Source organism: Marmota monax, unplaced genomic scaffold, assembly GCF_021218885.2.
Source record: "Marmota monax isolate L192 unplaced genomic scaffold, Marmota_monax_Labrador192_F-V1.1 WCK01_AAM20220418_F8-fsc00080, whole genome shotgun sequence".
Classification (NCBI taxonomy): Eukaryota; Metazoa; Chordata; class Mammalia; order Rodentia; family Sciuridae; genus Marmota; species Marmota monax.
The window spans coordinates 7,899,483-7,913,618 of NW_026694750.1; the positions used below are offsets into that span (position 1 = coordinate 7,899,483).

At 62.4% G+C, this 14,136-nt stretch overlaps 1 protein-coding gene across 8 annotated transcripts in view; it reads right to left on the reverse strand.

Annotated features, from left to right (window-relative positions):
* Prkcz (protein kinase C zeta) overlaps window positions 1–14,136 on the reverse strand; it is an 86,148-nt gene that overhangs the window by 68,218 nt on the left and 3,794 nt on the right. For 5 of the 8 annotated variants that reach the window (XM_058572598.1, XM_058572597.1, XM_046424456.2 and 2 more), the window contains exons 2-4: window positions 12,098–12,219; window positions 11,259–11,348; window positions 9,844–9,894 (exon numbers count right to left, since the gene is read on the reverse strand). In XM_058572598.1, coding sequence (XP_058428581.1) covers window positions 9,844–9,894; window positions 11,259–11,348; window positions 12,098–12,178 — 222 coding nt within the window. In that variant the 5' untranslated portion in view covers window positions 12,179–12,219. Of the gene's footprint in view, window positions 1–9,843; window positions 9,895–11,258; window positions 11,349–12,097; window positions 12,220–14,136 lie in introns of those variants that run through there. The other 3 variants (XM_046424460.2, XM_046424459.2, XM_058572599.1) reach the window with 2 other exon arrangements.

Below are 14,136 nucleotides of genomic sequence, written 5' to 3' on the forward strand. Positions count from 1 at the left end.
CTGAGGTCCTCCACTGAGCTCCTCCGCCGAGCTCCTCCACCGAGCTCCTCCACGGAGGTCCTCCACTGAGCTCCTCCACTGAGCTCCTCCACTGAGCTCCACCGCTGAGCTCCTCCGCTGAGGTCCTCCGCTGAGCTCCTCCACGGAGCTCCTCCACGGAGCTCCTCCACTGAGCTCCTCCACGGAGCTCCTCCACGGAGGTCCACCACTGAGCTCCTCCACTGAGCTCCACCACGGAGCTCCTCCACTGAGCTTCTCCACGGAGCTCCTCCACTGGACTCCACCACTGAGCTCCTCCGCTGAGGTCCTCCGCTGAGCTCCACCGCCGAGGTCCTCCTCTGAGGTCCTCCACTGAGCTCCTCCGCCGAGCTCCTCCACTGAGCTCCTCCACTGAGGTCCTCCGCTGAGCTCCTCCTCTGAGTGCCTCTACTGAGCAACCAGTCCCCAAGTAAGGCTGTACACATCAAACAGTGTGTGATGTAAGCTTTCTTATTTTTTTTGTACTGGGTTTGAACCCATGGGAGCTCTACCACTGAGCTATGGCTCCAACCCTTTTTATTTTTTATTTTGAAACATGGTCTTGCTAAGACATGTGTGATCCTCCTGCCCCAGCCTCCCAAGTCAATGGGATCATGGGCGTGGCCATGGCACCCAGCAGAACGCAAACTCTACAGCGGCGACACAATTTCCCAACCAGGACAAGACCGGGGGCGCCCTTCCTGTGCTTGAGGCGACCTTGATGGATTCTTCCAACAATCCCATTTCACGGTGAGGCAAGCCAGGCAAGCAAGCCATCCAGGGCCATGTTCCCAGGTGCCCTGGTGGGCGCTGGCCCCACTCTCCACCGAGGGTCCTTCACTGCCTGCCTGAGCCAGGGAGGTTTCATCTTGCTAAAGATCCAATTCTTTTTAACTCCCCAGAGGAGACGTTTAAAAAGAAGAGCAAGCGGATCCCACGAGCCTCATGGGCACGAGGACTGAAGCCAAGTGCCTCCCTCGCCCCAGCATCTGCCAATGGGTTTGCTGGCCACCTGGCCACCTGCACCACGTGAGCCCCTCCTAGGAACTGAGCCGCCTGGGGAGGTGTAGGCAGCTGGCTCTGCCTGAGGCCTTGGGAGAGCAGGGGTAGCCTCCAGGTATGTAGGGAAGTCTGAGAACTAGCCTCCATGCCCTAACCCACAGCAGCGACTGCGTGAAGGTACCCTAAAGAGGGCTGAGTGCTGGACAGGTGGGTCCCAACCACATATCAGACCCCTTCACACAGCTCCTTCAAACACGGTACATGCGCCTGCTTGGATCCCAGCCCAAGTGGGAGCTAGGCACCCCTCCGCATGCCTGGCCAGTCTATGGATGACAGCTGGGGGAGCTGTGTCCCCAAGTGCCATCCCCCTGCAAGGAGTGAAGGCCATAGCCTGAGCAAAGGCCCTGTGGCAGAGGCAGCACGGAGACAAGAGGGAGCAAGAGGAGCAAGACGGGGCCAGACCCGCCAATCCTGGTGCCGGGTGGCAAACACAGAAGAGCAGTGCCCTAGGTTCTGTGGACGGTCAACCAAGGAGGGCTCTCTCCAGGACCATGGGCAGCCCCCACCAAGGCAACTCCTACCCGCAGGCCCTCTCAGCAGATCTAGATTGGCACAGGAAGGGACAGCTGCCCAGCCTGGGACACTCAGAAGTCAGGAGCCCATCCACTTGGATGGTGCTCCCAGCGGTCAGACCTCCCTGTGCTGGGCTAGTTGATGATCAGAAGTGGACGCACACCCGGGCAGCTGCTGAGAGCACTCACAGGAAGTCTATGCCAGGCCCAGAGACGGCCCTGCTGGTCCCTGCCAGACCCCTCTGAAGGTCTGGAGCCTGCGGCGGCATGCACCAGCAGCCCCTGGCATGGCCTGGCTCCGTGGATGCGCCAAGCCGTGTGGTCCGGTGCAGAGACAGGCAGCCCAGCAGGTAATGAGAGGGGGAGGAAGTCAAGGTGAGGCCCGAGCTCAGGCGGCCAGGCACCGCTCCTTATGTAACGCTGTGGCTGCCTCTGAAGGAGCCACGGAGCAGCCACTGCTGGCCCCATGGCCAAGGCAGGGCCTGGTGGCTCAACGCAGCCCTGGCCAAGACAGGCACAGCTGCTCCAGTGGCCTCGGTAAGGGGCTTTCGGGGGAGGGGCCCTCACCCCTCAAATGTCCCTGGTCAAGGCCCTGACTAACCCAACCCAGGGCCACAGCACTAGAAGCCACCAACAAGGTCTGAATCCTGGCACCGGCTCTAGAGACCCTGGCAGCATCTAGATGGTGGGGCTTGAGTCAGCCATACACAGCCACGTGTGGCCACAGGAAGGGAAGAGGCCCAGCACCCCAGGCACCGGGGAGTGTGACACAGCTCGATCTGTGCAGCAGCACCGTGTGCACAGGCCCCGCCGTGCCTACCACCACCAGCAGGTCCGGTCCCAGATCCCAACGACAGTAGCCTGCACCAGGGGGAGGGCGCCCTCTGCCCAGGGCCCCTTCCTGGTCCTTCCAGGCCCAGCTCCCCTCAGCCTGGCGGGGAGCCTGGTTGTTGTTGTTTTTTTTCTAAAAGCACCTTGCAAAATGGACGTCAGAGAAGCATCCCTGCTCCCCCATCCCCACCAAAGACCGCGCAGCCCCGGGTCCCCATCTACCTCCAACCATTTCAGAATAGAGAAGGGGATGTCAGAACCACACTCCCTGCAGACATCCAGGGACCCCGGTGGAGGGAGCCGCTAGTGCTGCCCGAGCCGCCCAGACTCCAACATGACGCTGCTGTCAGACAGGCAGGAGGGCAGGCTGCTCCTGAAAGCCCGCAAGCCCCAGCGAGCGAGCAGCGAGCACGGCGTTGTTCATGGAAACAGGTGCTAGCAGCTCACGCGTGGCCCCAGCGACGACCCTGGTCCCCAGGCGTCACCACAATCTGCCTGCCTGCAGCAATGCAGGACGGAGAGAGCCGGACGCGCACCTCTGCTCCGCTCACGGCACAACCGCACCAGCCACAGCACCACTCCCACGGCCAGCACCTCCCCGGGGCCCGAGTGGCAAGGAGACCAGGCTGCCCCGCCATGCCAGCCTCTGCAGCAGCTCCCAACCCCAGGCTTGGGGCACAACCGTGCCACACGCTTCCTCCCCCCCATGCCCGCGCTGCCCGCCTCGCCAGCCCGGCAGCGGGCATCTTTCTAAAAATCTCCCAGCCTGGGAAGCCCAGCGCTTCTCACCGTACTTCCCCCGACACCATCCTGAGCTGCCGCGGCCACATCCCAGACCCGGCAGCGAGTCAGAGTCAGCGGACTCAGCGCCGGAACATCTGTGCAGCACAGGCTGTGGCAGCGCCAGGACGCGAGACCCGGATCGCCGCCTGGCAGCCCCAGAGCCGCATGCACACGGCCTGCCACCAACGCTGCGATGCAGGCCTGCAGCCACCCCAGGGAGGGCCGCGCTGCTCACCGCTTTCTTCTCCTGCCTCCTCAGCAAGGGATTCTTTATGCTCGGCGGAGGGTGGGCATGCAGGGGGGCATCTTCCTCCCTCGCCAGCCGATGCTGCGGCCCGGTCTCCCGACTGACAACAGGCAGGGTGGACTTCTGCTGGAGAGCGGCTTCTGGGGGAAGGCTGGCCGTCCTGCGCGCCCCCCCTCACATCCCTGCCTCCTCGTGTCTCCAGGCCCGGGTGGTACCGGCTCCCCTGGGAAGCTGTAGCCGGCAGCTGAGGCACAAACTAAAACACGGCATGGATACCGAGGAGCTGACGTCACATGAAAACACGCTGCTCCGCACGAGCAGGGCTGAGGGAGGGCGGGGAGCCCGCTGACGGTCCTGCAGGCAGCCCAGGGCTGGGATTTGGGAGTAGCAACGGGGGCAGGCAAGCAGCCTCCGACCTAAATCCGGTGGGCTCCACAGACGCTGAGCGCCGCAGGCACCAGGCCTGAGCCGGGATGGGGGTGCTGTGGTCCCAGCCATCGGGGGGGGGGGGCCAAACTCTGGGGTCAGGTGGCCTTCCGAGTTGCTGCACCACCACATGCAGGGGACAATGGGCACTGGCAGCTGAGCTCCCCAGGGAGGAGAGAATCCCCTCCTGGCATGAAACCCACGTGCCACAGCCTAAGGCGGAAGGTGCTCAGCACCCAACGTGGTGAGGTGCCGGGCTACAGCAGACCTGGGCCACCGATGGGTGGCTCGACCCCCCACCCCCACCTGGTGCCCAGCAGTGGCCTGGGCCAGGAGTGAGGCCGCCTCCCCGGAGCCTGCCTGATGCTCACACTGGGGGCTTCGTGCTGCAGGACATGGGAAGTCACAGGAGACTTCTGCCACCCTCTCCTCAGCCAACAACCTGCGGCCCTGCGGCAGGTCCCGGGGTCTGGGAGGGGCTCCTCCCACTGGAACTCTGCTGCCACAGCCAGGAGAAGGCTCCAGGGTCCAACTACGTTCTGTTTGATGTCTCTGATGGGCTGGCATTTGGAGTAGGGTGACCCTAAGGAACTGTCCCTCTCAGGATGGTCAATTCCTAGAGAAGGCAGGGAAGTTTCAAATACAAACAACCAACACGTCCCAGGCCTCCTCCCCTACGGGGCCCTCACACTTCAGGCCAGGTCACCAGGGACACCCCTGTACCCTAGAGCCCACTGCAAGGGTCCCACCACCTGGCCCTCAGTCTGCTCACGCAGCCTTTCCACAGAAGCCACGGGAGCCTCCCCCACACACTGGCTCCCTCGCCACCTGACTGCCCCGGCACTTCCCCCATGTGGCCCTGTGCGACCTGAGGAGCCCCTTCCCCCAGGGACCCGAGCCAGCCAGCTTCTCAAGGCACCCCTCCCGGTCATCTCCTGCTCTGCTGGCCCTGCCACAAGTGAATCACGAAACAGCTGTTGGGCTTGTAAGTCTGTGTCCACCACAGGCAGAGGCTCAGGGCACCTCGCCAGGGCAGAGGCACCCAGTGGTGCACAGGCACTTCAAGGACATGGCACCAAGCAGAGGGCCGGCCCAGCCTCCTGGAGGGCGACGCACCACAGGCACGAGGTGCCCTAGGCCAGCTAGATGAGCACCGGCTCCACGTTAGTCATTGGCTGAATGAAGAACAAGAGCCATCAGGCCTTGAGGGACCAGCACAGCTCGTGAACCTGCAGCCCCCACTCACCCAGGGTCACCCCCAGAGGCCGTGAGTGCCCACGGCTCTGCTTGGCCCACGAGCACCTGGCCACCAGTGGAAAGGCCTGTAGCCCAGGGACACACAGTCACACAGCAACAGAACCCCGCATCCACGCTGGTCCTCGGCAGGAAAAGCAGACTGGCCTCAGGTCCGACGTGGACACCACACCCTCAGCGTCCCTTCGCGACACGGCCCCCAGCCAGCTTCTCTGTCCCAGTCCCTTCCCAAACGTCCAGCTCTGCAGAACTCGAGAATGTTCAGGCTGAACGGGCAGACGGCTAACTTTGTTGGACGCCTATTTTAGGCAGAAAAGTAGTTTTTCCATTTTGTTGCAATGAACGAGCCTGGGTGTCTCACGCACCGACCGACAGACAGACAGACAGACCTGTCCACGGGGTGGTCACGGCGCTACGCCAGCTGGGGAAGCCTGGGGTAACCGTCCACCCACGGAGGAGGTGCTTGGCCCTGGCGGGCAGTCCTCCACCTACAGGCAGGGTCCCCGCCCGCACTTGGCTTCCTCAGCGGGGACGCGGCAGTGGGCTTGGGCACACCTGATGGGACCTCCCATGCCACCTGCCCTGAGGCAGCTCCAGGGCCCCTCCCGATGCACTGATCCTCACCTGGTGCCCTTTTACAAAGGGGAAACTGAGGCACAGGGCACCCTGCCCGCCTGCCTAAAGTCACAGAGGGCTCCTAGCAGGACAGCAGTGCCACACAGTGCCAGCACTATGCCCTCCTGCACCCGAAGTCAGGCTGCCCCAGACAGGCTGTCACCTCAGCACACCGGGCCCACCGGCAGCCCACTGTGGGGACCGTAACCCGCTGGATCCCTCTGCCCACTCTGCTTCTGGGGCACTGTCTGGGTCAGGAGGCACCCAAGGCTTCAAAATTGGAAAAGAGGTGGACACAGCCAGGACACCACAGGTGGAGGAGGTGAGAGGACTGAGGGCTGGGGACATAAGGGGGTGTCACACATGGGGAATGGGGGAAAGAGACAGAGACAGGACAGAGACATGGGGGAGGGGCGCATGGGGAACAGGGGCAACAGAGGACCTTGGGGGCAGGGGACATGGGCAGCAGGGGACATGGGCTAGGGACACAGTGGCTAGGGACACGGGGGCAAGAGTCAGGCCTGGAGTGAGTCCACCATTCAGCCAGCCCCAGGGCGCCCCATGGAGATCAGCACCGAGACCCCTATCCTGCTGGGCCTCCACCTGAGGCAGCATAAAGCCACCCAGGTGCTGGGGAGTGGGACCGCACTCACCACCACCCCACAGGAGGCCGAGGGCAGCTGGAACTCCACCTGGCCACCAACTACGGTACCCAAAGTGGCACATGGCATCCTGCTCCCTGAACCTGCAGATGTGACCTCATCTGTAAAAGGCTCTTTGCAGATTAAGTTCGTAATCAAGTTCAAATCTTGGATGAGTGTCCTGCCACCCAGGTGCCCTGCACCAGCGACCACCGTGCTCATGAGCAGAGGCAGGCACACAGAGAGGGTGTGCAGCACCGTGGCCCCCCGGGCGCCGGGGGGTCTGAGGGAGCCAGCCTCGCTGCCCCTGGCTCTCCACCTGCAGGCCCAGCACGGGGCCAGTGCCCAGAGCCTCAGCAGCATCAGGCTCTGGAGGGAGGGCAGGCCTGGCCCACGACCACTGCACCTGGCTGTCCTCCCAGGAGGACGTGTCTTCATCTAATGAGACCACATGGACGGGCTGTCCTTGGGGCGCTCAGAGGTCACACTGGCCCTCCTGGGTCACAGGTGCCGCTGAGCTGACCCCCACTCATGGGGGTCCTCGGCCCACGGCCTGGCTGGGCGGTCCAGAGTGGGTGGGCAGATGGAGATGAAGCACCCTCCAGGTCCTGTCTGGAGACTCGTGGGGCTGTCCGGCCAGGGATGGAGCAGCCTGGCTGGCCGTGGTCACTTGCTGGAGGAGCTGCTCCTTGGCTCTCAACACCCTGCTTCAGTCCCCTGCCCCGGGAAGGTGCCCGTGGTGGCTCAGACCTGCAGGCCACCAAGTGTCCAGAGTGTGCCCACCGGCTAAGGGACCTGCACTCACTGCACCTGGGGTCCAGGGCTGTGGTCACTCACATCTGAGAGAAGAGACATCGTGCCACGGTCAGCTGAGGGGTCAATGCCACCCTGGACGTGGACATTTGTTCCAGGATCAAAGATCAAAACACAAGACACAAAACATTCCCACCACCAGGGAGAGCTGGACAGGGAAGCCTTAACAGGCCCGCTGTGGGAGAGCCATGCGGGGACCCATGTGACAGCAGGCACTGCCAGGCACAGAAAGGGCCCGGCCTGAGGACACGTGGCCATGCCTGTGCAGTCTCAGGCACATGGGAGCACGGCAGTGGGGCCCAAGGTGCCCACTCGTGCCACGGAGCCCCCGTGCCCCTGCCCCCTCAGCCCCCCACTGCCCAGCACATTTTGCAGCAAGTGACCTCGGACATCAGCGCCACTAAGCAACCTCTGTGCTTCAAGGAGTGACAGGAGGCCATGGGGACTCACCCATCTAGGCAGCGCACGTCACCTCACGGTCCTCACCTGCCACCAAACCAGCAGAGCCTGGATTCCTCAGGCACCACGGCCCCCGGCAGTCCGGGCCCAGAAACGCTCCCACCCCAGGGAGGGACCCTCACTGCTGGACAGCAGAGCCCAGCCTCCCAGCCACACCCTACGGCATGCCCCCTCGTGCACTGACCAGCACCAAGGAGCTGACCTGGAGGCCACCGGCACAACTCCCCCAGACTGAAGTCCGTGAGGGGACTGCGAACCAAGTGACCAGTCCAATGTTCCAAGAACCGCCACCTTGTGTGAGAGCCTGCAGTGGCACTGCCCATGAGGGCCAAAGGTGGGGTCAGCCCAGGGAAGTGTGAAACCCAGCAAGTCCACGTTGACTCAGCATAAAGAGGAAGAGCGGCAGTGGAGAGACGCAAGGGCTGAGCCTCGAGTGAGCCCAGCAGCCCAGACCGGCCCAGACCGGCCCCCCAGCACACACAAACACGAAGACCAGGGCCAGCATCATGACCTGAAGAGACAGACACAGGAAGTGCCTGTCCCCACCCACAAGGTCATGAAGTGGGCACTGGGGACAGAAGTCCTGGAAAAATCCAATTTTGTGAATGTCAGGGAACACCCTCGACAGCCCAGGAACAGGGGCAGCGGGGCAGACCCAGCACCAGTCAGCTCCCAGGGGAGCCTGGCCGGGGCACCGCCCATGCACTGGACTGGAGACCCGCACCAGCCCTCGCCCAGCTCTCCCGGAGGACTGAGGGAGGACGGGCCTGCTCCCTCTGAAACACACCGTCCCACACCTGGGCCAGAACGGGGCTCTCCATGCCCAAGCCTGGTGTGGACCTCAGGCTGGACACACGAAGCCGGACACCCCAGGGCCATGAAGGTCACCCTGCAGCTTCCCATCCAGCCAGGCAGAGGGCAGCACGGGAAGGGGTGCAGGTCAGAGACTAGCCACGCTGGCCTCCCCTGGGCCCCAGTACCCGGCTTCTGACCTCAGCGAAGGCTCCATGGAATGTTCTGACAAAGCTGGGTGGGCCCCAAAGCCTCGGAGCCAGCCCTGCCCAGCACCTCGAGGACCCACTCATGTGCCCAGTGGCATTCTCTGCATGCCATGCCAGGTCACACCCCACTTCCACTGTCGGGCATCCTGCACCCCCATGCCCAGGCCTCAGCTGCAGTACCCTGGGGCAGGCTGGCCTGGGTGCACAAGTGCCCCCGAGCTGCAGCAGACGCCCAGCCACACAGTGTGTCAGCACACCCAGAAAGTCATCCGGGTGGCAACAGACCCGCTCGATGCCCTCCTGCTGACCAGCAGCGTGAAGGCAGAGGAGCACACAGACAGGGCGGCCCTTGACATCCCTCCCGCGACACCGGCCCTGTTATACTCTTTACGTGCCCATAAAGACACCCTTTCTGGGGGCACGCCCCTCCTGAGAGATGCAGGCACCCCAGGACACATGGCCACCAGGGCCACCCTGCAGGGGACGAGGACCCGGGCACTGGAGTGCTGGCCATCTGCTCAGAGGCCTCCCTGGGCTGTGCCACAGGCTTGCACACTGCCCTGAGCCATCAGGACTCCACAGCCAGCCTCATTAGTATCCCTTGGCCCAACCCCAGCAGCCCCCCGAGTTGTCCTGCCCAAGGGAGCAAACCTGCACTCGGGCCAAATTCCTGCGGCTCCTCGACCCCACCCCCCACCCACCCCCAGTCCTTCTCCCTCACTGGCCCAGCTGCCCAGAAAGGTCTCACGGAGCAGCTGGCCCTCACCCAGCACCTTCTCAACGTGGCCTCCAGGTGCCGTCAGAAGGACACAGAGCTCCCCCCGGGAACCCCGCTCCTGGGCTGCTTCCCTCGGTCCCTCCAGCACACCCAACGTGGAGGTGAACAAGCGAAGCAGGGGGCATCCAGCCGTCTGCCTGGCTTCCCTCCTGGGGGCAGGTCAGGTGCGCCCGGGACCTTCTGCTGTGCCACCAGTGGCAGAGCCCGTCCCCTCCCTAACGCAGTGCCCACCAGACTATAGGTCTGGGAAACCGTGAGAGCACCAGGCACAGAGGAAATCCCAGGAGGCCATGATGGCTGCCCACGGACATTAGCCCTCAGTGAGGGCAGCCAGCCCCAGCCCACAACACGCCAACCAGGCTGACCCGCCCCGTGGCAGGTGGGGGACGGGCCCAGCACTCACTATCTTCTCCAGGACAGGGCATGCCAGGCTGCTCGGGGACACTCGGGAACACTGCGCAAGAAGAAAGAAAGCCGCGTTAGTTCCTGCCGCAGCTGACCACGGACACGTGCCCCTGGCTCCGAGGACTTGGAGCTGCTCCTTGGGGCAGAACCACACAACCACTGACCAGCTCTGTGGGGCCTCCAGGTCCCCAGAAAACCCAGGGGAGAAGCAGCCAGTGGCAGCTGGACAGCAAGCGGTCAGGAGAATACAGACCTGCACCAATGAATTCACACGGAACGGGAAGGGCGGCAGCAAGCCTGAAAACTGACGTCCAAGAGCACATTAGGTCTCTTCTTCCCAAGCATGGAGTTCAAATTAATAAACACCTACCTGAGCGTCGTCCACTAACGGTCAAACAGACGCTCAGAAAGCACTAGCACTCAGTTAAGGGGCAGGAGCACAGCCCAGCGGCAGAGCACCTGCCCAGTAGGCGTGAGGCCTGGGTGGGTTCAACCCCGGTCCAAAACAGACAAGAAAACTTAGGGGAACTTTTTCTTATTCTACAAAATAAAGTGAATTTTTTAGGTACCACAGCTTTAGATGTAGAGATGTATCCTTTACCATCACGACAAATAAGTGACTTAACCTGAGAACTGCACTTAGAGAAAGGGCTAGACCATCAGTCATTTCCACCGGCTGCCTGCGGGCCTGGCAGAATGACAGGATACACAGAAAACCGAGGGTGGCTTCGGGCTCTGATCCCCACTCTCAGGCTCAGGGGTCCACACCCACATCCCTGGGAAACAACTGGGCAGAGCCTGGAGTGGCCTAGGATGTGGCTGGCCGACGGGGGTGTGACATTTGTGCCCCCACAGGCACCCCTGGAACCCGAAGGAGCTGGACAGCAGGTCGAAACGCCCGACCTGAGGACAGGACTGAGATGTGACCCACGACCTGGCCTCAGCATGCCTGCGATCAAGCCCCAGCTCCCAAGAGAAAGTCCAGGCTGGGGACGGCTCGGTGGAGGGCTTGCCCGGCATGTGTGCGCAGGGAGGGCTGTGAGGCCACCCCGCTGCCGGTGCACCATGGGCCCTGCATGGCCGAGGAGCCCCGAGCCCAGGGAAAACTGGAGCCAGGAGAAGCTGGCCCAGCAGGACAGAGCAGGGAGGGTCCAAGGCCAGGACCACCCTCTGCCTGGGGAGAAGACTGCGGCTTGCTGACTACCGGGTTAATAAAGAGTCAGAGAGAAAAATCAAACCCAAACGTATTATATTTAACGTCCATCGATTCATGGCATCATAAGATTTTAAACTGCTACCTGATCCCCCAGGCGGCCTGGCAGAGATGCCCACAGATGGGGGTGGCCCCCAGGGACACTCATCTGCACAGATTTCCTGGGCAGGCGGAGAGGGCAGGGGCCAGCCATCACTCACCATGGATGACGAGCCCTTCACACTTGGGCTGACAGGCCAGGCGAAAGGCTTCCTCCAGCTCCATCTGTGAGGACACAGTGCAGGGGTCACCTACGCAGGGCAAGAGACACTGCTGAGGCCACCGCAGACAGAGGGGCCCGAGACAGCGCTGGCTCGGCACAGCACACGCAAGTCTTGCTGCCTGAGACCAGCCACCCTGGGGCCAGGTGTGCGAGACCAGCCATCCAGAGCAGTGAGCGAGCGGCCAGCCCTGGGCCTCCACATAAGAATCAGTTAGTCCCCCCAGAGAGTTCAGTTCCCTGCAGCTGAGGGGCCCTAGAAGAGCCAAGCAGCAGGCAAGACCAAGAGCCCTCTGCTAGTCTGGACAAAGACAGAGGTGCGGAACAAGCCTCGCGCGACAACATTCCCACCAAGAGCAGCTCTGCCCACGCCCTGCAGAGAAGGGGCTGCTCCTGGATGTCCCCAACACCCCTTTCTAGACAATGTGCAGGAGGGAGAGGGCGGGAACAGACGGAGGTGGACAGGGAGGAGGGAGGGGAGGCGGGGGCACTAGAGAAGACACAGTCAGACGTGGGCAAGGAGGGAGGTGGACACTGCCTACCCCTGACCTCCCCACTCTCCTGAGGAAAGCCACTTGCAGGCCAGGCCAGACACGAGAAGGTCAGGGGAGGGGTCAGGGCTGCCCACAGCCTCTCCAGCTGTTCATGACCAGGCCTCCAGTCCCTCTGTCCAGCCCTGCAGCCAATCCCACCCCAGCTGTCCCTGAAGGGGGAAAGGGGGCCCGGCAGGTTTAATTCCTTGGTGGACATCTCTGAGGCCCGCGGAGGACAGAGGCCCACCTTCGCTGTCCACCCACTTGAGGGTGAGCGGGTACTCCTGGCGCAGCCGGCACATGTCCCGCACCTCCTCTCGGAGCTCATCGAAGGTCGTGGCCGCGTCCACACTGGTGATCAGGATGTCCCTGGGCAAGAGCACACGGGTCATCACCATGGTCACATTTGATAAAAATACTGCCTATTAAACAAACTGCTGGCTACAGATGGACTGAGACTTTCCCCAAAGACAGCACCAGCGTCCCTCTACAAACGCACAAAACACAACCACTGACCAGCTCTCTAAAATTCCCCAGGAACACGGCCCCACCCCTGAGGACGGAGCGAGGGCAGACGCCCCCAGGTGGAGGCAGGGCAGAGGCACCAGATGCCAACGCTGCCACAGGGGACCCAGGGGTGGACACAAATGGTCAGCTAAGCCCTGTGGTGTTGCCACAGGAAAAGAACCCAGTCAAACCTCCCCCTGGACCTCCCAGGTGCAGACCACGGCATCCCTGGAGGTAAGAGCTTGCAGGAAGTGGAAAAATCAAATACTCTGTCAAGTGGCTTTCCCAGCCAGGAGGGGGCTGGACCAACCTGCTGCACTGTGGCCTCCTGCTACTTCCAGGCACTTTTTTGGAAAACCATGTCATTGCCTTTTATCTTTTCTTCCTAAATGGGATGTAAACCTGAACAGGGATCCTGGGTGCCCGTCCCTGGTTCCGGGGAAACCAACCTGACACTCCCCAGGAGCAAGTGGGACATGGCTTCCGTCCTCCTGCCAGGGAGAAGTCCCGCTCCGGGCGGCTCTCAGCAGGACCTTTGCCAAGCTCACTGAAGTTGTGGGGAGATCTCCCCGTATGAGCCCAGGGTGGGCAAAACCCGAGAATCTCAGAGTCCCAAGCAACAGCCATGGCCCTGGCCTCCCACCAGGCCATCTGAACTCCGTCCAACAAAGTCAGAGCCACCGGGACGGAGGACCTGAGCCACAGCCCACAGTCCCCCAGCCCAGCAGCCCAGGGTCTCTGGCCGAGAGCCTCACCTGACCCATGCCACACCCCAGGGGAGGGGAAATGCCCCAGTTGCCTGCCTGGAGCTCTTGAACTGGCCACCCCACACTGTCCCCAGCGCCCCATGTTCTCCACAGGGACTGACCCAGCTTGTCTTTCCTGCAGCCTGCAGCATCACGGCAGACAAGGAAAGTAGGGCACGGACGCACCCCTAACCAACTGGGGGGGGCTCTGGAGTCCAAGCTCCCCCCACCTGTCACCCACACTGCAGGCACTCTGGTGGCCTGGCCAGCATTACTAGTCCTGCAGCCAAGAATTCAAGATTCTTGAGGGTCCACCACCTCTCGACCTTTGACCCCTTCCTGCTACCAAGAGGAAGCTACTCTCTTTCCCAAGAAGGCAGGAGGCCGCTCCTGTAAACCCCAGGGCTTCAGCACTGCCTGGCAGGAGGCTGGCCACTGCTGGGTCCTGTCCCAATCCTGGGAGAAGCAGTGCCTCTGAACCCTTTAGGACACAGCCCTGGGCAGGGGGAGTCATCAGCAGCCTGGCTGACCAACTCCCTGGACCCTGCACCTGAACAGAAAGGTCTGGATCAACAGCCTGTGCAGAAGAGGAAGGCCAGCTACCTGGCTCACTGTGGCTTCCTGAAAATATGGGTGCTGTACAACCCTGGCAGACTCCTGGATGACCACTGGGGTGGGACTTGAGACCCCATCTTGGGCCTCAGAGGGGTTGGGACAGGTAGGGGGACTAATGGCCATCACATCATTCTCAGCTAAGAATAGGTTTCAGTGTGTAGGATCCTCATCTGTGGCCCGGTGGCCTCCCAAGGGGCAGGGTCTCACCCCAGGCCCCCAGCACACCTTCTGTCCTGGACAAAGTTTTACCCAGACCCAGGTCTTTCCAAAGCTGAGGGCTAACCTAGGCAGCCACTGCTTCAGTGTCCAACCTTGAAGAGGTGCTCCGCAGAGGCACTCAGGAGCCAAGGGGGAGGCAGGGGGAGTGGGTGGGAGGACCCTCTTCATGGAGATGAGACACAGAAAGGGGGAGGCAGAA